This window comes from Balearica regulorum, chromosome 14, assembly GCF_011004875.1.
Source record: "Balearica regulorum gibbericeps isolate bBalReg1 chromosome 14, bBalReg1.pri, whole genome shotgun sequence".
Taxonomy (NCBI): domain Eukaryota; kingdom Metazoa; phylum Chordata; class Aves; order Gruiformes; family Gruidae; genus Balearica; species Balearica regulorum.
The window spans coordinates 371314-392699 of NC_046197.1; the positions used below are offsets into that span (position 1 = coordinate 371314).

Here is a 21386-nt window from a genome sequence, read left to right on the forward strand (position 1 = left end):
CTCCATCCCCGGGGACCCTCGGGCCCTGCAGGAGCGGGAATCAGGGATGCAGGGATCCCCTCTGCTGCAGCGGGCATCCCCTGGGGGGGGGGGGGGGGGGGGCGGTGGGTGTGTGTGTGCACGGGAGTCCCCGGGCAGGGAATCACCTTTCTGGGGGTCAGCATCCCGGGGGAAGGGGCATCCCACCTTCCGAGGAGGAGGAGGATCCGCGCGGCTCCGCGCTACGCCGCGCCGCGCCGCTCCGCGTCGCGCCGCTCCGCTCCGCCCCGCCGCGCCCGCCGCGCCGCAGCCCCGCAGCCCGGCCGCCGCAGGGCCGGCGGGGAGCGAGCGGTAGCCGGCGGCATGAGGCGCGACCCGGCGCCCGGCTTCTCCATGCTGCTCTTCGGCGTTTCCCTCGCCTGCTACTCGCCCAGCCTTAAATCTGTGCAGGACCAGGCGTACACGGCGGCGGTGGTGCTGGAGGGCAAGGTGCAGTCCGTGGGCCCCCCCGCCGGCGGCGGCAATGACAGCCGAGGAGCCGCTGGTCCCACCGGGGGGGTCTTGGTCAAGGTGCTCGACCTGTGGCCCCTCAACAGCGGCGGGCTGCAGCGGGAGCAGCTCATCAGCGTGGGCTCCAAGGCGCCCTGCTTTAAAGTGAAGCGCAACCACCGCTACATCTTCTTCCTGGAGCCCACCGAGGAGCCGCTCGTCTTCCGCACCGCCTTCGCCCCGCTCGACACCAGCGGCAAGAACCTCAAGCGGGACGTGGCGCGGATCCTCTGCGCCGACTGCGGTACGGACCGCGCCGCGGCGGCGGGGGGCGGCGGCCGGGGGGGCGCCGGGACCGGCGGCGGGGGGCGATGATGGAGCGGCGGCCTGGAGCGCTGGCCCGCGGCCCGGGCAGCCGCGGGGCGACAGCTCCGAACCCCCGGGGCCGGGTGTGTGTGTGTGTGCCCGGCGATCGCCCCCGGTCGGCACCGGGAGCCGCTCCTGGCACCGGGGGCGATGAGCTCCGCCGGGCCCGGCCGCCGCAGCCGCGTTTTCTCTCTACCCCCCCCCCCCCCCCCCCCCCGCCCCGCTCCGGTCCTGGGGTCCCGCTCGGCCGGCTCAAGGTCCCGGCCTGCCCCGGCCCCCCCGGCGCCGTGCCAGTAGCGCAGCCCCGAGCCCGGTGCGGGGGCGGGCGGGGAAGGGCCCGCAGCCCGGCTGCCCGGGGCCGCTGGCTTTCCGGCGGCAGCGCCCTGGAGCCCTCGGTCTCGGCCCTTTTCCAGTGCCCCCCGCCTCGGGTGCCGCTTCCCTCGGTTCCCCTCGGTGATGGGAGAGCCGCTACCGGCGTGCGGTGGTGGCTCCGTTAACTCTGTGCGCACTGGTGCTGCCTGATGCGTTCCTCTCCCCGGGCGTGTTTACTGATGCAGCGAGGGGCTCTTTCCCGGGGGGGGTGCGGGGCCAGGGGCGGATGCTGGCTCTCCAGGTGTGCCCTAAGTGCCGGGAAGTTTTGCCTCCTTCAAAAGAACGGCCTCATTTTGTGAAGTTGGTTTTCTTTTGTTCGTTCAGCGGGTTTAGGTGCCTCCTGTCAACGCACTCGCGCTGTTCTCCGTGCATGCTGTGTGCTGATCCTCCACCACCTTTGTGAACACGGTTATGAAATGACTGGGAAGTGCCTGCAGGAGCGTTACTCCTTTTGTGCCTGGATTTTTCTTGCTGTCCTCCGGCAGGGCGAATACCTGCGATGGGCTGGGCGGTGGGGGACCGGGTGAAGACAATGACTGCATTTTCCCAGGGTTGGGATCTGAGCTTACAAAAATGCAAGGCTGGCCCTTCGTCCAGCTTGAATGCTCAGATACTGTGTCACAAAATCCGGAGAAGGCCGGTGTTAACCCGGACAGCTCTGAGCGCTGTGCCATGCCATCAGAAATGGATTTGAATCTCTCGTGTTTGGTGGGCTGCGAGGATATGCAGGGCATATCTCCAGGGAATCCAGGTTCCCCACTCAATGACAGCATGCTGTACTTCCTCATCAGGGTAAATGGCCTTTTGCCTCATTAAAAGCAAGGTGCCTTGTCAAGATACACTTAGCCCTGCAATGAACATATGTGTGCTGCTTTGTTGTTGTTGTGTTATTAACTAGGTGTTTCTGTGGCAAATACTTTGCCATCGGGACTGCTGACCCCAGGTTTTGAAAGCCAGACCTGTCTCTTTTTTTTTAGTTATCCAAAAGATAAATTTAGAAGATTGCGTTTCCTGGGAGAAAGGTGGAACCTTGCATATCATAATATGTTGTTGAGGAAAATGGGCTAGGACTGCATACGAGAAAACTAATTTGGGAGACACTAATTTCATGTGATTCCGTATGTGGGCCATCATGGACATAGAGGATTTAGTGAAATAGCTGTTGCAGAGTTTAAAGGAGCATAAATGGGGGAATTTCTCAGGACTGTGGTCTCATCATCAGGTGAAAGCACAGCAAAAGGTACGTGGCTTTTATTTTTTTTTTAAAGCAAGAAGATTCCAAACTTGTGCATCTCTGAGCAGCAGAGTATGACTTTAAGAGGAATGGAGGCTCCTCCATTTCCTCCTGGATCAGGCCCAAACTGTTAACGTGTAGGCTGATGTAACAACAAGTTAAGGGATGTCATCCTGCCCGTGACACCTTCTCAGAGCTGATGCTTTTGTTTCTGTATTTTTGACGGTCTGAATAGGCTCCCCGGCTAAGGGACTCTGCAGGTTGTTGGGAGCGTTGTCTCAGCAGAGCTCTATGGCAGATTGCAAAAGAAAAATAAAAGCTGGTGGTTGGGAACTGTCGTAACTGTGGTTTGGTTCAATGATGAAGATTAAAAAGGATGCTCAGCCTGCTGAACTTGTGGTTCCCCAAGCGCTTCATGCTGTCGGTTTGGCTGGAAGGTTACTCCTGAAGGTGACATTCCTGGCAGGATCTTCTGATTCGTAGCACCTGAGCTGCTGGAAAGGTGTGTGGACTGGGAAACCAGGCCATGGTCTGCCTTCTTGTCCCTTGGTTTCTGATAGGAGAGGAGATTTGGAGGGGTGCCAGGCTGCTTCCCGTCCTTGCTGCAGATGGGGGCTGTGGACAACTCCAGAGCTGATGGGGTGAAGTGTCCAGGCACAGCGTGTGCTCTGAGGGACAGCCAGGCTGCAGCCTTCTAAGAGATATTACGGAGCCAGGGGGACAGACACTGGGGCCACTTCTGAGTGGGTGGAGGGGGACCTCGTGGCTCTGAGCACTCCAATAACCCCCACTCCCAAAGACGGAGGCCTCGCAGGACTGTCTTCTCCCTGCTCTGGCTCTGTGCCTGGGTCTGTTTTCTAGTGATTCATCCCAGGCTAAGATGCCGTGTGTCCTCTGCTCTCACTGCTTGCCGAGGTCCAGGATGCACTGCAGGATTAGGCCTGTGGTCAGAGCATCTGTGTCTCTCTCCAAGGAACAGTCTCTGCCGTTTGCACAGCTCGCTCGGAGGAGAGGAAGTGGGTGGTGAGGCTTTGCACAGGACTCAGACCCTCGCTGGGCAGAGCCAGGAAGGCTGGAGGAGAGGGAAGGGTAGCATGGAGTGCGGGAGGTGGAATGGGAAAATGGATCTGTGCAGCTGGCGTATGCGTGGGGTCTCACCTGGACGGCTCAGTGTCTGCCCCCCCGTGCTGAGACCCGGGGAGGGGGATTCTCACTTTAGCCATCCCAGTGCTGGGCAGGCTCTGGAGGATGGAACTTCCCTACCTGCAAACCCCAGAGGTCTGCAGCCTCTGCGTCTCTGCCCAGCCATGGGTTTGCATCCCCCTGGCACCCAGGGAGCAGCTGGTCCCTGGGCCCAGGATCCTGTCGGTCTCATCACCCACTTGCCTGTCTTAAAACCTCTTCTGCACTGGGAGTATTATTGTTTTTTTCATACTGTTATATAATGATTCCTGTTATTGCTTCTCCTCCTGTCTCTTTTTCTTTACATCTTTTAGCTCCTTAATTTTGGATGGTTTCTTATCTCCTTGCGCCTACATGCACACACCAAGGAGGAAGAAATAGGTGCAAGACATGGTGCTGGCTCTTCACTGATGGGGTGACTGTGTGACGAGGTATCCCTGCTGGGACCACTCCTGATTTGAGTCCAGAAAGGGGGTTGTGGTCCTCCTGCTCTTTAAGGGTCACTCGTGTCATCATCTGCTTTCCACTCTATATGAGTCCATGCTTCCTATTCAAAAGATATTTTTGCAGATATTTTGTATACAGGAGGGGCTCTTGCTGGTGGGGATTTAACCTCTCTGGGCTCTGATTTCTGCTTTCACAGAGGAACAAATGTCTTCCTGCCTCCATATGCAGGAAGTTGCAAAGTAGCTTTTTTCCACCGAAAACGCTGCAGAGTTCCAGGACAGAGTACGCGACTTGCCTGTAGGATTAGCTAGCTTAGTCTGGGCAAGTAATCTGGTGGTGGCAGATCCCCAGGAGGATTTGCAGGCAGAGGACCTGTTGTTGCAGCAGGTACTTCTTGTGAGATGAGGTCTTTTTTTTTTTCCAGTCAGAAGGTGCCTTGGTCTTGGTGGGAATCAGGAATATGCTGGAACTGTGGCATTGGACTTGGTGGCCACACAATGCCGGGAGCTGTTTATCTGTTGGTTCTGGGAGCCAGGTTGGTTACAGCTGGCCTGTGAGGAGAGGAGGGAGGCCTGATTTTGAAGTGCCCGTGGGAAAATACAGCCCTCTGGATTACAGTGTAGGTGTTGCTGCCTGAAATAGCACTGGCAACTTTGGACCAGCAGCTCATGCAAAAATAACCCTCTCTGCTATCCTGAAAATCATCAGGTTTGCTTCGAGCCAGGCAGGCACAGGGAAAGGATGCGAGTGGGCTCCAACCACTGATGCTGATGCTCTCCCTTCATCCCAGGACAGCTGTGGAGCAGGGAGTAGCAAAGCTGGATTTTCTCACAAGCCACCCTGCTAATTAGAGCTGTCTGAAACTATTTCTCACCACCTTCAGAAAATCACACTTCCTTAGCTTTGCTGAAGAGTGAAAACTTGCTTCCTTCTTGCCTTGAGTTTCTACAGATGGGGAACGATCACTTTGGTGCAGAAAGCTTTTACCCCTCATAAGGACGGCACACTTCTGGGTGCTCTCTGCTCCTGCTTAGCTGGCACACAGGATTTGGCCTGGGAGTGGACCTGGGGTATCTGGTATCTGTGGCCAGGTCAGCTCCTCGTCTCCCAGCTGAGCCAGCCATGACAGGGAACTGGCAACTGAAACTTTGCTCGGCTGATGCTGCAGGTCCAAGTGACTTTAGCTGTACCTGAAACAGCGCAGGTTGTCCACTCCCAGGCATGTGCTGTGCGCAGAGCAAAGCCTGGCTAATTTCTCAGTCCCCCTTTCAGAAACATTTGACTAAATAAAGCATATCCCCAAGGATCTCTATGACTAACAGGAGACTAAAAAGGTTCCTGCATGATCCCAGCAGTGCTGGGTTCTATATCTAGGGCCTCTCCATGCACAGCCCCTGGACGCTAGCTGCTGCTCGGTGGCCATCTTTGTACTCTGCTAGCTAATAACCCTTAGATACAGGTCCTGAAGCATAACGCCCTTTCTAAATCACGGGCAACACCTTGGCTTGGGTTTGGATCTAGATCAGAAACTGGTGCATGCTTGGGAGCACAGAGGCAATAAAGTCCATCATCAGACAAAAAGGGAGCCATGTTCTGCCGCAGCTGAGCTCCCCACTTGATTTGGGCTGTGTAAGGCAAAATGCACCATCATCACCAGAGCCTTGAGCCTGTCGTGGTTTATCCCCACTGGCAGCTAAAACTACCACGCAACTGTTTGCTCACTCACACCTCTTAGTGGGATAGGGAAAGGATCAGGAAAAAAAATGTAAAACTCATGGGTTGAGATAAAGACGGTTTAATAGGACAGAAAAGGAAGATGGTAATAACAATATTAACAACAACAACAACAACAACAATAACAATAATAATAAAAGAATATGCAGAACAAGTGGTGCACAGCACAGTTGCTCACCACCCACAGACCACCGATGCCCAGCTAGTTCCTGAGCCACAGTCCAGTCCCCAGCCAGCTTCCCCCAAGTTATATACTGAGCATGACGTCGTATGGTATGGAACATCCCTTTGGCCAGTTTGGGTCAGCTGTCCTGGCCGTGTCCCCTCCCAGCATCTTGTGCACCCTCAGCCTCCTGGCTGGCAGGCCGGTGTGCGAAACTGAAAAGTCCTTGACTTGGTGTAAACATTGCCTAGTAACAACCAAAATATCAGTGTGTTATCAACATTATATGATGTAAATCCAAACCACAGCACTGTACCCGCTACTAGGAAGAAAATTATCTCAGCCGAAACCAGGACAGAGCCTTAAAACATTTGGCACACCTCAAACTCTACTGCAGAGTCCTGCAAGGGATCAGTTTTGGAACTGTACTGCTGGGGTGAGGGTGCCTGTCCCAGAAGGATCAGGTGGAGTTGCCAGTTCCCTTGAACAGCATGGCATGGCTGCTACGAGGAGTGGCTGCTACTTTACCAGGTTTAGGGCATCGGATGCTGGTGCTGGAGTTCACCTCGTCTCTGTTGCCCCACCTGAGTCATTGCCTGACACCGCTGAGCGTAGAGGAGAGCCGTACTGCCCTGGAACAGCACGCAGGCTTTCCCCAGCAAGCCGTGCTGGCCTTTGGCAGGCAAGGTTGCAGACACAGTGAGAAGGGCAGAGGTGAGTTGCGTGCTTGGCCAGGAGGAGCTACAGGAGATCAATCCGTGGTGGGCAGCAGGTTTGTGAGGCTGTGAGCCTGTGGGCGACTCTTGTTGTCTGAGAAATTCTCACTGCAGAGGAGCCTGAGTGATAAAGTGCTGGGAAGTGATGAAGTGCCTCCGCTGAGGCTGGAGGCACTGGGGCTGTCTGGCAGCTTCTGTCAGCCCTCCTGTGTGCGCTTGGTGCCAGGTGCGGCAGCGTGGTCAGTGCTGGTCGCACTGGTGGGGAGCTGGGCTGGGTGGAGCAGAGATGTCAGTAAATCCTGCCTCTCTCTCTGCTGGACAGAGGAGGCTGCCAGGATGCGAGTACACACCTTCCCAAACTGCTGGACCACTCTTTCATTTCCATATGGTGCCGTTTGAATGAGAAGTCTCTGCCCCGCTCCCTGGTGAGATGTTCTCTGCACTGTGCGGTGCTCTGTCCGGTGCAGATGGCGGAGGACGCCTGTCCTCAGCAGGAGATCGGGCGGATGTGTGCGGTAAGGGGAGGCTCCGGAGGAAGCTCATCTCCCTGGCAACTTTGGCATCCAGGCATCTGCTCGCCTACCGAATTGGGTGTGAAGCACTCGAACCCCTAAAGGGTGCTACAACCCCTCAGCACTTGCCTTCTCAGGTCTGGGGGGAGGTGGGGAAGTCTGCCAACTGCCAGAAATTTTGGGGACAGAGTATTGAGTCTGCAAAGGTAGGCTAAAGATCAAAAGGAAGATGAATCACTGTGCTGCTCTTTCTCTGCTGAATGACCGTGCACCCAGTGCTTGGCTGCTGCAGCTTGGTGCTGGGCTGTGTGCCGCAAAGCTTGGCCGGAAGGGTCAGTGAAAACTGCTTTCATTTAATCTCCACGGTCCAGCTCCATCCTGGATAAGAGGGTGACTGGTCTGGAGGAGGAAAACATGAGGTTCCTCAGAACATGAGGTACTAGAACGGAGCAGATGATTTGCAGGTTGAATGGAAATAATTTGTATAACTCCAGGCAGGGAAACCTAGGATGTGGTTGGGTAGGGGGAAGATCACCTCTGTGCTTGGAGGATTTGGGGAGAAGTTTGGTATGGAAGTCACAGCAGACAGTACTTGAAGCTGTTCAGGGGAGAGCGAGAGTTCATCTTGGGGAAGAAAAAGGAAATGAGAAAATAAGAGCTTCAGTGGGTCAGAAGGGGACAGGAGATGCTGCCTTGGAGACCCAGGACACTGGTGTTCAGCTGAGCAGGGGTTTCTTGTTTCTGTGCATGTTAGTGTCAGCCAGCTCTTGCTGAGGCTAGAGAGCGTGTCCTGGTTTTGCAGGAGTTCCTCACAGTTGGTGGCCTCCTGGAGGAGAGCTGGCTGCTGTTGTCTCTGGGCACAGCATCTCTCTGGGATGGGACACACGGGCTCAATGAGTGGGGGCGTGTCATGCTCATGACAGAGCGCCCAGCTCCCACCTTGCTGACCCCCAGTCTCACACTGTCCTGGTGTGAGAGGACTGTCCTTTGCCCTCTTGATGAAGGTGAGAACTCTAGGAAAGCCTTCCCAATGGGTTCAGGTGCTGGAAATGAGCCTGCGGGATCTGTGGGTGGGAGCAGGGCCCCAGGGCTGATGGAGGGCAGATCTTGGATGTGATGGTTTTCTAGGGCAGGTCTGGGTGGGCAGTGCTGTGCCTGATGTCTTGTGGAAATGCTGAGGAGGATGGGAAGGCTTTGCAGAGCCTGTGGAAGGACATGCTGTACTACTTAGTGGGAAAGCTAGTCAGGTCCTGCCAGTTTGGGGTCGAAAGGCAGGTATTTGCATTCATTATAATCAATCACTGCTCATCCACTTTTCGTAATGGCTCAGTAATGATGAAATGCTGTTCAGGACCCTCTCGGTGGTCTCGGGGCAGGCAGATGGCTTGGCAGGAGGGTGGGGATGGGAATTAGCTCTGCTTTCTGGGCTGTCTCAAAGTTGGCAGCAATACAACAGCTGCTGCACTTGCCGAAGCCTGTCGCCGTCGGATCCTGGCTCCCTGCTGCTGCACCATCACTTTAGCTGTTCGAGGTGGGCTGTATTTGGGTCAAACCAAGGTGAGGTCAGGATCAGGCATGGCCTCTACTGTTGGCCTCTACCAATGTAATGTGGCCTTTCCCAGCATGCAGAGGTGTGTGGGTGTGTGGAGGACAATTAGCAACACATTAATTAGCCCTGGGAGTATGACAGGGAGTACGAGTGGGCTGTCAGGATGCCTTGCTTGGGGGTTGGATCTTCCCCATGGGTCCGTGGGATGGTAGTAACAGCAGTGATGGGAATGGGTGCCTCTGGCCCTTGTCTGGACCCGCTGGTCTGGGTGTTCCCCCCTTCCCACCTCCACCCCTCCAGTCTTACTCAGCTGCTCTTCTGCATGGCTTGGTGCAGAGGAGAGGAGAAGCGGGGACTTGAGCGGCTGAGTCTCCCCTAGGCTGCTTTCAGGCTTGAGCCAGGCTGGCAGTTGCTGCTGGGAGTCCAGATGAAGTCATCAGCATCCCTAGGGCGATCCCCTGCCATGTGGGTCTCAGCCGCCTTCTCCCTGTATCCCTACTGGGAGAAGGAGCTGTCTTCCCGTCCCAGCTGCCAGGTTGTCTCTTGTGCTGCTGGCCCTGAGCTCCACGGGGAGCTGCCTGGTGAGGCTGGTGCGACCTAGGAAACATCAGGGCTCCTTCTAATGGGGCTGTGGGAGACATGCTGCCTGCATGGGCAGCTGCATATTTATGTTCTGTGCTGGAATGAAGTGGAGATTTCTGTCCTGGGGAGACATGGCATGTCAGGGTGCTATCTGCTGGATTTGAGGAGACCTGGAGACCCTTTTTTATAGCACTGGAGAGCCTGAGTCCCAGAGACATTTCCCCAAATCTGCAGAGCTGAGGCAGCAAGGAGGAGGTGGAGGACTCTCCCTGCCAGGTCCTTCCTGCAGCTTCTGGCTTGGCTTGGTACACTCCATATACATGGCAGGAGGAGGCAATGCCCATTCCAGCATCTGCACAGCCAGCCCTGCTCCTCCAGCCTCCAGCAGTGCTGCTGGGCCCCAAGCACATGGGACAGACATCGGATCCCACCACCCCAACGCTGCCCTGATCTTGAGCACTCCCAGAAAGATGCCTTGATGTCAGGAAATGGGGATGCAGCTGGAGTGGAGGTCTGTGGTACAGAGGGATCGCTCTTCTCTGGCACCCTTTCGTCCTATGTTGGTGATTTTAGGTGGTCTTCCTGGCGTGGGGGACACAAGAGGCTGGGTCTGTAGGATGACTATTGTTTCTTGGACATTCAGGCACAACAGCACCTACAGGCCATGGGAAGTGTTGTAGGAGCCCCAGACCTGATGGTGCCCCACAGCCCAAGTGGGCTCACAGGCAAGGAGGGGAAAACCTAGAGGGGGCGAGGTGTTCTGGTGGGTTTGGGAGTATCAGATGCAGGTGAGATGCTGGGAAAGGCCCTGAGGTTTTTGCGCACTGGATAGGACATAGCGGTAGATGTAGGATGGTTTGGATGGAAATTAGGAGTTCTCCTATACCTACAAGAACTGGAGTGATGGGAAGCAGCAGGCATGGGTTCACCCAAAGAAGGTCCTTTTTCACGCAGTGCCTTGCTGCAGGGTGCTGCTGGGACCACAGGGAAGAAGGATCACACAGGCTGTCAGAGGCCATGCCTGTGTGTGCAGCATGGTTTGGTGCAGCTGCTGATTCTGCGTCTCCCCAAAAGCCTCATTGCCAGAAGGGATGGGCTATGGTGGTGAGAGGCACAGTATGGGGCTGAAGCAGTGCTGTGTTCTTAGCCCCAGGAGGGGTGTGCTCTGCAGGGAGGCAGTGACACGTTTCTCCATTTATTGATCAACCATTCATAGAATCATAGAATCATAGAATGGTCTGGGTTGGAAGGGACCTCAAAGATCATCTAGTTCCATCCCCTGCCATGGGCAGGGACACCCTCCACTAGACCACGTTGCCCAAAGCCCCATCCAACCTGGCCTTGAACACTGCCAGGGATGGGGCATCCACAGCCTCTCTGGACAACCTGTGCCAGGGCCTCACCACTCTAACAGTAAAGAATTTCTTTCTAACATCTAATCTAAATCGACCCTCCTTCAGCTTAAAATTCCTCTGTGGAGCCTCATCTCCATCACCTGGACCATGCTACAGTGAAGGAGCTTTGTGGAGTCTCTAGCCCATTTCTAGCTTATGGACATTCTGCGTGGGGGATGCGGCATGGAAAGGCAGCTGTATGGGATCGTCTCAGCCCTATGTCTGTGCAGTTGTGCTGGTGCACACACTGGCAGAGAGGTGTGTTTGTGTGGCTTTGTGCTCTGGAGGGAACTGATGCAGGCAAGGGGGCTGTGCTTGGAGATTTGGTTCAGTTCCCATCTGCGCCACTGATCACAGGAAAGCTGCTTAGCATCCCCACACCGTGATTCCCTGCCTGGCAAGCAGGAAAGATGCTGCTTTACACGCTCTGCTAGGGAGCAGGCAAAAACTGGCACTGTGCTGGGTTCATATCAGTGTATCAGTGTTGGTAATCAGCAGAAATGGTAAAGAAACCCGGCCCTCCCTCCAGTGCCTGGCACTGATGCACCTCAGAGCAGTCCATCCCCCAGGGTGCAGAGCTGTCTCTGCTGCCAGCTGGTGCTCCCTGGGGATGGCAGACCCTGCTGAAAAGGAGGCAGCCCCTGCAGCGGTACTCCGTGCAGCTGGGAGGATCTGAGTGGGTATTTGGGGGTGGAGGACCCCGGCTTGTTCCTATAACAGATCTGCAAGGGACCTGCCTGGTACCAGCCAGCAGCATGTTGACTCTCCTGGGTGGCCATCCAGCTCTGAACATTTCCCAGCCAAGCTCAGCTCACAGCAAAGGTGTTAGATCCACAAAGACATAAACTTGCGGTCCCCAAACCTGCCTCTGTTCTGCAGCAGCACGCTCTGTCTGCGTGGGGAGGCTGTGACGTGTGACGAGACGATTTCTGTCAGTGACATGCAGGCTTCTGGCATCCAGGCTGTTTTTCTGGTGCTCAGAACTAGCTGGGAATACTGGTGGGGAGCATGGATCCCGGAGGGTGCTTAATGCCGCATGATGGTGTGGAGAGAGGATTTCCCAAGCTGTTAGAGGGCTGAGCAGCTTTGTGGTGCGCACTGTGATGGAAGGATGCTTGGGTGAGGCAGGCTGAGTGACTGGTCTGCTGATGCTTGCAAACTTCGGCAAATCTGTAGCTGCTACACGGAGCTGAGAGATTAGGGTTGTGTTTGGTGGCATGAAATGACCCTGTGAGTTGCCATCAGGGCCCATTCCCCAGCCCTCTGGGATGCTACGTGTCAGTGAATGTTACTGGGAGGTGATCCAAACCCAGACAGCCAGGGGTTTGTGTGCATGTTTACTTCTGCAGAATCTTCCTGGTGAGAGGAAAGACAACTGCACTCTCTGCCTGTGCTGAGACAGCTAATCCGGGAGCCCGTCTGCCTCAGGTTGCAGACGGTTTCAGGCCTCTCCTTCCTCCCCAAGCACTGTGGGCTGAATCACCTTCTGCTCCATGTCATCAGAGCAAAAGCACAGAGACCAGAGCTGTCACACCAGGACAGCGCAGGTGCAAGGAAGTGGAGGAAATCCTGCCCACAGTGTTGATACACCTGTAGAAAAAACAGCTTAATTTGCCAAGAAAGGGCATGCCGTCACAGTAATCTGGTAACTGTGTATAAAACTATGGGCATTGCAGGAAGGAGACTCCGGATGGTTCTTTGAGCAAGGAAAGAAAATACCATTCCAGGGTGAATTTTGAAACTGGCTGATGGCTGATGAGACCAGCAAAACTCATGTTTAGATGTTAAAGCATCCAGGAGGGGAGCTGGTAACTCTGAAATCATCAAAACATGAAGAGGGTTCTGGCTTCAGAAGGACAGATAGGTACACCAGAAGGTGCCATTAGGAAACTGTGACCTTTTGAAACCTTCCTGCCGGGAGAGTGGCTATGGTGTTCCTGCAGTGGCTGGTGCCAGGCAGCCCTGAGCGGCTGCAGGACCGCAGCTGCCCATTGCCCGTGTTGGGCGTTGGCCAGCCGCACAGGCTGCCAGCATGCTGGTGTTGAGCTCTGGGCCGCCTTTGCCAACAGGAGCTCCTGGGGATGGAGGTGGCTCCTTGAGTCGCGGTGCTGGGCAGCTCTGCTGCTAGAGAGAGAGGTCTTGTTCTGTCCTTTGCTTTTAACGCACAGGAGACATGTGGCTGTGTGTGCTTTGGTGTAGGCTGGGCTCTGAGAGAGGTCACGTAGTCCCTGCCCCGCACAGATTCCCGCAGGGCTCGTGTCTGGGATGAAGGATGCTGAGGCTTTGTGGACAGGGCTGATCTCCGTCTGGGATGTTTCCTCATGTTGCACAAGATTTACTGAAAGCTTTGTGTGAACCTGCTGGGAGGGTACACAGCGCAGAGTTTCCTTTCCCATCATTTGTTTCGAAATTCAGTGCCCTTTCCCATCCCTCTGCCTTCAGGGAATTTCCCACCCCTCGCACTTGCCCGCTGGTCAGGCTGTGCCCCAGAGCCAGGAGAGCAGCACTAGCCCTTTCCTTCTCTGGGTAGGCAATAAAGTCCTTGGCGCTTCACATCCTGGGCCCGTGGGGTGCCAGGTTAAATCTGACCTGAAGCACAGCACAGATGAGCTTTGCCAAGACTCCAGTTCTGGCCTGAAGAGGCTGCAGAGTCCAAGTTGTCTCACTCAAGTATTTATTAAGCGGGCTGGTCCAGGGGCCTTTCCAGAGATCCCAGCAGTGCAGTCAAAGCTGGTAGCAGAGCTGCTGTCTCTGTCTCCTTTGGGCTGAGGGTGTGAGTAGCACCGTCAGTGATGCTCCATCAGGCAGCAGCTCCTGCCAGCTCTGCTGCCTGCTGTTGCCAGAGGTGAAACCTTGTGCCATGGCACAGGTTCCCAGACACTGCACGCTGGCAGCCAGATTTGAGGAGGGAAGAGTGGTCATGGTGATGGAGAGCACCTGCGTGGGAGGACCATGCACCTCCTGTTAAAACTACGGTCAGCAACCTGCCAGGCAAATGATATTCCCAGGAGAGTTATCAGATGGGTGGGAAGGGGGGGAGTGTGGAGCCTGTAGAAAACACATCTGTGTCCCTGTGGGGTTTGGAGGTTTGGAGATCTTTGCTGTAACAGACACACACCTTCCAGCAAATGGGGTTAATAACAGGATTTTATGCTGGTATAAACTCATCTTTTGTTGGAGGGTGGAGGAATGGCATGCATGGGGGTGATCTCCTGGCTGCAGCATCTGAGGGAAACCCCCCTCCTTGAAGTCTTACCTTTATGGCTGATGTTCTTCAAAATAATGGTTTTTTCTTCTTCTCTGTGTAACGGATGACATGGAAAACCCTTCTGCAAGGAAATAAATTCTGCCTGTCACAGTGGCTTTCACTTGGCAGTGTTGAATTTCCTTCCATGCTGCTGTTGTCTTTCTCTTTTCCCCCTTCTCCTCTCCTCCCTCCCACACACACTCTTCGCTATCGTACATCCTCAGCTTTCAGAGTGATAATTGCAGTTGAGCTAAGAAAACCTTAACATGATTTAAATGATGGCTTTGGTTCCTTTTTCTGCAGCGTTCTCTGAGGCTGCACCCTGTTTGAAAACGTGAAGGTGTTTCAAGGACCTTTTTTTTCCATTTAGACCTATTTTTGGAGGAAATTTCCCAGAAATTTAGTATTTGGATGAAAAGTGAGAATATGAAATTTTCTGATGCCACTAAATGTGCAGGACATGCAGGTTGGACCTACCTTCTGGGAAAGAGAGCATCCCTGCTAGGTCTCCCTCTTGCAGGAGTTTGCTGGTGAGACACAGGCATTTTTGTAGGAAATTCAGCGATTTTTGCGGTGAAAAGTCACAAAAGTCTGAGACTACCTAGAGTAAGACCATTGTGTTCAACCTGATCACCTTCTATGATGCAGTGACTGGCTTGGGAGATGAGGGAAGAGCAGTGGATGTTGTCTACCTAGACTTCAGTAAGGTCTTTGACACTGTCTCCCATAAGATCCTCACAGGCAAGCTGTTGATGTAGGGGCTGGATGAGCAGGCAGTGAGGTGGATTGAAAACTGGCTGACTGGCCGGGTCCAGAGGGTGGAGATCAGTGGCACACAGTCTAGCTGAAGGGCAGTAACTAGCGGCGTATCCCAGGGTTCAATATTGAGTCCAGTCCTGTTTAACATCTTCATTACCTATCTGGATGATGGGGCAGAGTGTACCCGCAGCAGGGTTGCAGCTGACACCAGACTGGGAGGAGTGGCTGAGATGCCAGAGGGTCATGCTGCCATCCAGAGAGACCTCGTCAGGCTGGAGAAATGGGCTGACAGGAACCTCCTGAAATTAATAAGGAGAAGTGCAACGTCCTGCTCTTGAGGAGGAACAACCCCAGCCACCAGTATACACTGGGACCACCCAGCTGGAAAGCAGCTTGGCAGAAAAGGCCCTGCATGTCCTCGTGGACACAAGGTTGACCACGAGCCAGCAATGTGCCCTTGAGGCAGAGAAGGCCAATGGTATCCAGGTCTGCATTAGGCAAAGTATTGCCAGCAGGTGGAGGGATGTGATCCTTCCCCTCTGCTCAGCACTGGTGAGGCCATCACACCTGGAATACTGTGTCTAGTGCTGGGCCTCCCAGTGCAAGAGAGACATGGACATACTGGAGAGAGTCCAGTGAAGAGCCACAGAGATGGTGAAAGGAATGGAGCATCTCTCATGAGGACAGGCTGAGAGAGCTGGGACTGTTCAGCCTGGAGAAGAGAAGGCTCAGGGGGGTCTCACCAATGTATATAAATACCTGAAGGGAAGGTGCAAAGAAGACAAGAGCCAGGCTTTTTCCAGGGGTGCCCAGTGACAGGACAAGAGGCCATGGGCACAAACAGAAACACAGGAGGTTCCCTCTGAGCAGCAGGAAACACTTTGTTACTGTGACTGACCACTGGCACAGGTTTCCCAGGGAGGTTGTGGAGTCCCCATCCTTGGAGGTATTCAAAAGCTGATGACATGGTCCTGGTCAACCTGCTTTGGGTGGCCCTATTTGAGCAGGGGCATTGGACAAGATGAACTCCAGAGGTCTCCGCAACTTCAACCACTCTGTGATTGTGTGTGGAAGGGCCCCCAGGACCTCTTCCCCATGTGGTTCTCACTTAACTGAGGCAAGGCTTGCAGACAGCTGGAGACTTGGTGAATATGTGGATCCCCCCTGGGTTTTTCTGAGGGTGTTGGGCTGCGAGTTAGTGTCTGTGTAACAGGGTGCCGCAGATCCTTGGCCAAGCACTGGGGCGAGCACTCCAGTTGGGTGTCTCCCAGTTCCTGGCAAATTCAGTGGAGGTTTCCCCATAAAAGAGGAGCAACGGAGGCAGGCAGCCGTGTATTTGCCTGCAGAGTGTGGATCCAGCACTGCCCCTGTGTGCTCACCGCGCTCCTCCAGCCTTGGACGCTGTCCCCACGTTTCCCATCCCCGCAGAACAAGGGCTGTGGAGGGGTAGCATCTCCCCTATTCAGCTTCACAGGACAGAGGTCTCTCCACTGCTGCCAAAATGATGCACAAGGACACATGCACAAGCTCCTGTGCAGCCGTGCCATTGACTCCTTGGGGCTTCTATCACCTAGGCTGCTCTGGATCAGGTCCAGAATGCGCTCACAGCTTGCTCTCCCTTCTCTCCCTCCCTGTTGGTTTCATCCAGTGCTCTGTAAGGCCCTGCCTGTTCTTGCCCAAAGGCACTTAGGACAGGTAGGAGTCTAAAAGCCCTGTGCACGTTCTTGAAGACTGTCCTGCCATGCCTGACACCCTCCCAGGGGAGCCTCAGCTCACCATTGTCCTGGGAGGGCTGAGGACCAAACTCCCTGGGCTGTGTCTGAAACCCGACAGCACATGTCCCAGGGAGATGCTGCTGTACCTCCAGACTCCATCTGTCCTGCCCAGCCCCCTCTGCCTGCAGCCCCCTCTTGCACGTGCCCTGTCTGGTCTTGGCTTGCTTCTCTGAGCCGCCCTTTGTAGCCCAGCCCAGACGCTCCCAGGATGAACTGTGCTTTTGTTTTAATTCCTTCTCCAGTGAACGTGCAGCAGAGGTGCCAGGCTGCAGAGAGCCGGGCTGGAGGTCGGGAACCTGCTGGTTCCTGTGGCTGGGCACTGTACCTGGGCACCGTACCTGGGCAGGTTGTGGCTGCAGCAGCAGTGGGCTGAGCTCTGCCCAAACTCTCTCTTGGGCAAAGCGGGAGCTGGAATAGCACGAAGAGCAGGTCTTTGACAACTTTGCCAAACTGGAGTGTATCTCACAAACTGTAAAGTGAGGCCTGGTGCTGGGCTTGTTGTTGTAGGCCTGCCTGTTCCCTTCTTCTCAGGTGCCATCGCCTGGTCTCCCTGCCCTGTCTTCCAGCACAGATCAGTGATGCAGAAACAACAGCACTGAGGTAGCAGAGAACGGCTGTTGGGAAGGCTGCTGGGTGGACTTTTTGCCTTTCTGCCTTGTACCTTGGAGATCAAGCATCCTACTTGTGGTGGGACTGCGAGCACAGTGATGCGTCTGCCAGCACACCAGGTGCTGAGGCAAGCAGGAGAGTGGAGTCCAGCAGCCTGCCTGGGGCTTCTGGTCCAGCCGATGGCCTAAAGCTACTGTTCAGACCTCTGCAAGCAGCTGCTGGACCAGAGAAGTTTGTGCAGATGAGTTGTGCCTGCCCCAGCCCTGCTGACCTCTGCTGCAAGCCTGTGACCTGCGTTTCCAGATGCTTCTTTGGCCCAATCCATGGCCCATGGGCTGTCTGTGAGCTGCCCCACGCTGCATCGTGGCCAAAGCAGCCCCTTTCCAGCCCAGCATACTGGGTGTGCTGCAGAGATATACCAGACCAGCAAACCCTTGCTGGCCACTGCCCATCCCACACTCAGCAGCTGAGTCTGGCTTGGCAAAGGGTGCAAGATGGCCGGTTTGGAGGGAAGTAGGACAGGGAGCAGTGGAAGGGAAGAGGCCATGCCAAGCAGGTGGCTATCATACATGGGGGCTGCCATCCACCTGCCACTGGCCTTTCTGTGCCTTGACTTGTGCTGTGTGGGCTTCCTGGTGCTGCCGGCAGTGGCAGCACTGCAGCTGCTGCTGTGGCTTCACATCCCTCACAGCAGTGGTCAGAGTCCTTGTAGAAGCTGTCAGAGTCACGTCAGTGTCGCTCTCCTGGTAGCTGAGCCAGCCTGGTGCGGGGCGGGTGGGTGTACTCAAAGGAAATATACCCTGGGGACAACCCGGGAAACAGAGAACTCACCATCAGCTAGAGCTGTGCAATGTTGGGTGACCATTTTTCTCCCTCCAGCAGTCTTGCTCAGAGGGAAGTGGAGAACCCTTGATGTTGAAATACTGCACTGAGACACTCAGCAGCATCTGTGCCGTGTGTCAGAAGCTGCGTGCTGCATGTGCGGGTGTTTATGGCAGGGAAATGAGGCAGCTCTGCCACTACCTGTTCCCAAACCAGTTCCAGTTCTACCTGGCTGCTTAGCCAGTCAGCAGAGAGGAGGGAACTGTGCCTCCTTCCCATGGATGTGGGGATATTTCCCTCCCCTCCCCCTGCAATCAGACGCTTGCAGTAAGCCAGGCATCACTTGCACTCCATCAGACGTGGGTGTCTATAAGAAGCCTCTCTGGGGTTGCAATTGGGTGGGCTGGCTGTGCCACGTGGTCTCTCGTAAGGCCTGTGTTGCTGAGCAAGTGGCATTCCACTTATTTTTGGCACTAATAGTCTTTAGTTAATACATAAATTCAGCTTAAATTCTGGATGGAAAATAAATCCCGAGTGGAGGCTCTGCTAATAAGGCAACAGACGCTTCGGGGAGCCTGGGACGCCTTTCAGCGGAGCGGTCGTGGCTGCTGAGATCTGAGAGCAGCAACATGCGCAGGCACAAGGTCCTTAAAAGTTACCATGAGCTGTTGGACTAAATTACAGAAGCATTAGACAGAGGGTTGAGGTGAGCTCTAACTTTAACTGCTGGAGCTGAACTCATTATGGCAAACGCCCTGGTGAGATCCCCAGTCCCATGCTGGTATGGTGAGAAAAAGAAAAAGTTGGAGCATCAGTTTAGGTCTGACCACGGCAAAACACCCTCCTCTCTCACAGTCTGCCAAAAGGCAAGGCTGGTCTGAGGTCCTCTGCTCTGCTTCTTTCTTGCCGACCCTGTGCCAGTCACCCCAGGATGCTTCCCCACATCCTGGTTCATCCCAGGGAAGCTTCAGCCCACATTTGGGTGTGTTGAGGGCTGCATCCAAATGGCTATGTCCTTCCAGCAGCATATGTGCCTGTGACAGCCTGGCTGGGGAAACCCAGCTGTTGTGGCCAAGCCATGGAGAGTGTGAGACTTTGGAGCTCTGACCTTAGCCTTTTATCCATGGGTTGGTGCTGTAACCTGAAGGAGGGTCTAGCTGAGACCCAGCAGCCTGTCAGAAGGTTTTGTGGCAGCATGCTCCCCAGCACTGTGCCATGGGGCTCTGTGAGGGTAGCAGGATGGAAGGTCCCCAAGCCTAAATTCACCATGCATACAATGGCTTTGAGGGTTGAGGCTGGAGCTGACTGATTTCCATGCCCCTGCAGGCAGGCTGCTCAGCAGCAGCACTGTTACCTGGTGGCTTGCTCACCCTAGTGCTCTACAGTGATGCCCAGCACACACACACACAGGGGGCTGCCCATGGCTCTGGCTCTGGAGCCCAGCAGTGGGACAAACCCCAGCGCATGCCCTTCACATCACCACGCTGGAGCCATTTTGTGCCTGTGTGCCAGACTTACAGGCCAAGAGGGAGGTACTCACTCCCATGTCCAGCTGCTTTCTGAGCTCCTCCCCACTTTTATCCAGATGCTGCGAGATGAAATCCAAAATACGTTGGATGCTTTTTGAGAAATGCCCTGTACTTGTGAAGAAGCAACTTTCTAGGGTGCTGCGCTGGGAATGAAAGCCACTGGTAGTCTGCCAGCATGTCCTACCCCTGCCCTTCCCTGCCCTGTCCCTTCCGTCAGAGCCGGGGCTGCAGGGTTTGTGCCACTGAAAAGGGAAGGTGTCCTGATGACTGGGCTACAAACCCTGTGGCGATGGGATGGCTCAGACCCTACTTGCCACCTCCTGACAGGGTCCTCATTGGGTTTTCATGAATTTCAACTCTTTCCAGAGTTGAAAATGGATTGGAGATTAATCAGGGTTTAGAAGAATGCCAGTTCATCCCTGTCTCTCCTGCTGGCCTGCCTCACCTTGTGCACAAGGTCAGCCCCTGCGCACTCAACATATTAACCCCTTGTCAGGCAGAAGGCAGAATTTTAAAGGCCTCAGATCGATCCCTCCAGGGAGGTTCAGGTCTCTCAGTCACAGTCAGGACTGATGGTACAGCACTGGCCTCATGAAGTGGGGAGAGTCTGGGGTAATTTCTTCCTCCAGGTTCCTTGCTGTGAATTTCCACCAGACCCTGCTTCTGTCCTCTGCAGTTTCCATCTGAAAGAGTGACAGGAAAAGGCTCAGTTGAGTTGGTTTTGTGGGCAATGTTTTGCAGTTGCATTATTTTTCCATGTTCTTGGTTCAGGGGAGAGGGGGCTCATTCTGGAGCCCCTTGAGGCTGTTATTGTTGCAGTTAGGGAAAGCCCTGGATAATGTCACCAGTGGATATCCCTGATTGATGGTGTGAGGTGGTGAAGTCCCAGCTACAGCCTGTGGACAAGGTGTAACGACCTTGAGGCTTTGTGGGAGAGCTGTAGGTGGATGCAGTTGTTCCTCTCCTCTCTGATCCCCCACATCTGTGTTCTCATCTGGGACCTGCCTTGGGGATGCATCATGCTGCCATGGAAGCTGCAGCGTAAGATGATGTGGGCGTGGCCCTGGGATGCTCCTCTCTTGGAGCAGGGGCCTTGGGGAGGTAAGTGTGTGTCTGTTTGTGCATTTGTACCAGAGGGTTCCTTTGGAGACAAAAACGATCAGTGCTGGAAACAGAGAGGAAAAGAAATCCCGGCATCTTTCTACCCAGTATCCAGAAATAACCTGTTGGGATTGGTTGTTGCTAAGCACATGGCTGGCCAATGAGTGAAAAGTGGTCCAGGCTTGGGCCGGGACATCCTGGCTGGAACCTGTAGTTGGGTTTGTGCCTGTGTCCGAAGTGGACACACCATGGCAAGGGAGAACAATATGCAGGAATGAGCATTTTGCATGCAGTGGTGACTCCCGGCTGCCTGAGACAGAGCTGCATAGATTTGGCTCAGCCCCACCACGCATCCCTTAGCTTTCTGCTCCCCCAACTTCCTCGCCCCTTTGTACTTCAAGTGCCTCCATCCACTGGCCCTGTGTACCTTGAGCCCTTGTTTTGCATGCTGCCTGTGCTTGCCAGGGAAACTGTGTGTCCTGCCTGCCTCTCTGTTCTGTACCATGTGGGGGTGAGATGAGAGCGAGTCAGTTCTCAACAGGAGAATCCCAACAACTGTCTCAGTAAAATAGCAGTGCTAATAAGACAGAATAAAGAGTATATACAATGAGTAAATCTACGCGCCCTCAGATGCTGGGCATCCCGCATTTGTGCAGCAGACCCTGGATAGATTTCTCCCATGGTGCAGATGAGATCCAATCCGTGGAGAGAAGCTCTCCCTTTGGTCATTCGAACCATTTTACAATTCTCTTACAAGAAAACAACTCTTCTAAAGGTTGTTCTCCCGAGAACTCCTTGCTGCACTGTCAGATAAAGGCAAGGCCA

At 54.7% G+C, this 21386-nt stretch overlaps 1 protein-coding gene across 3 annotated transcripts in view; it reads left to right on the forward strand.

The window, feature by feature from the left end:
* The first annotated feature begins 258 nt into the window (after positions 1-258).
* The window catches only part of NRG2 (neuregulin 2), a 173101-nt gene continuing 151973 nt past the window's right edge, over positions 259-21386 (forward strand). For all 3 annotated transcript variants that reach the window (XM_075766569.1, XM_075766571.1, XM_075766570.1), the window contains exon 1: positions 259-772. In XM_075766569.1, the coding sequence (XP_075622684.1) occupies positions 343-772 (430 nt within the window). In that variant the 5' untranslated portion in view covers positions 259-342. The remainder of the gene's footprint in view (positions 773-21386) is intronic.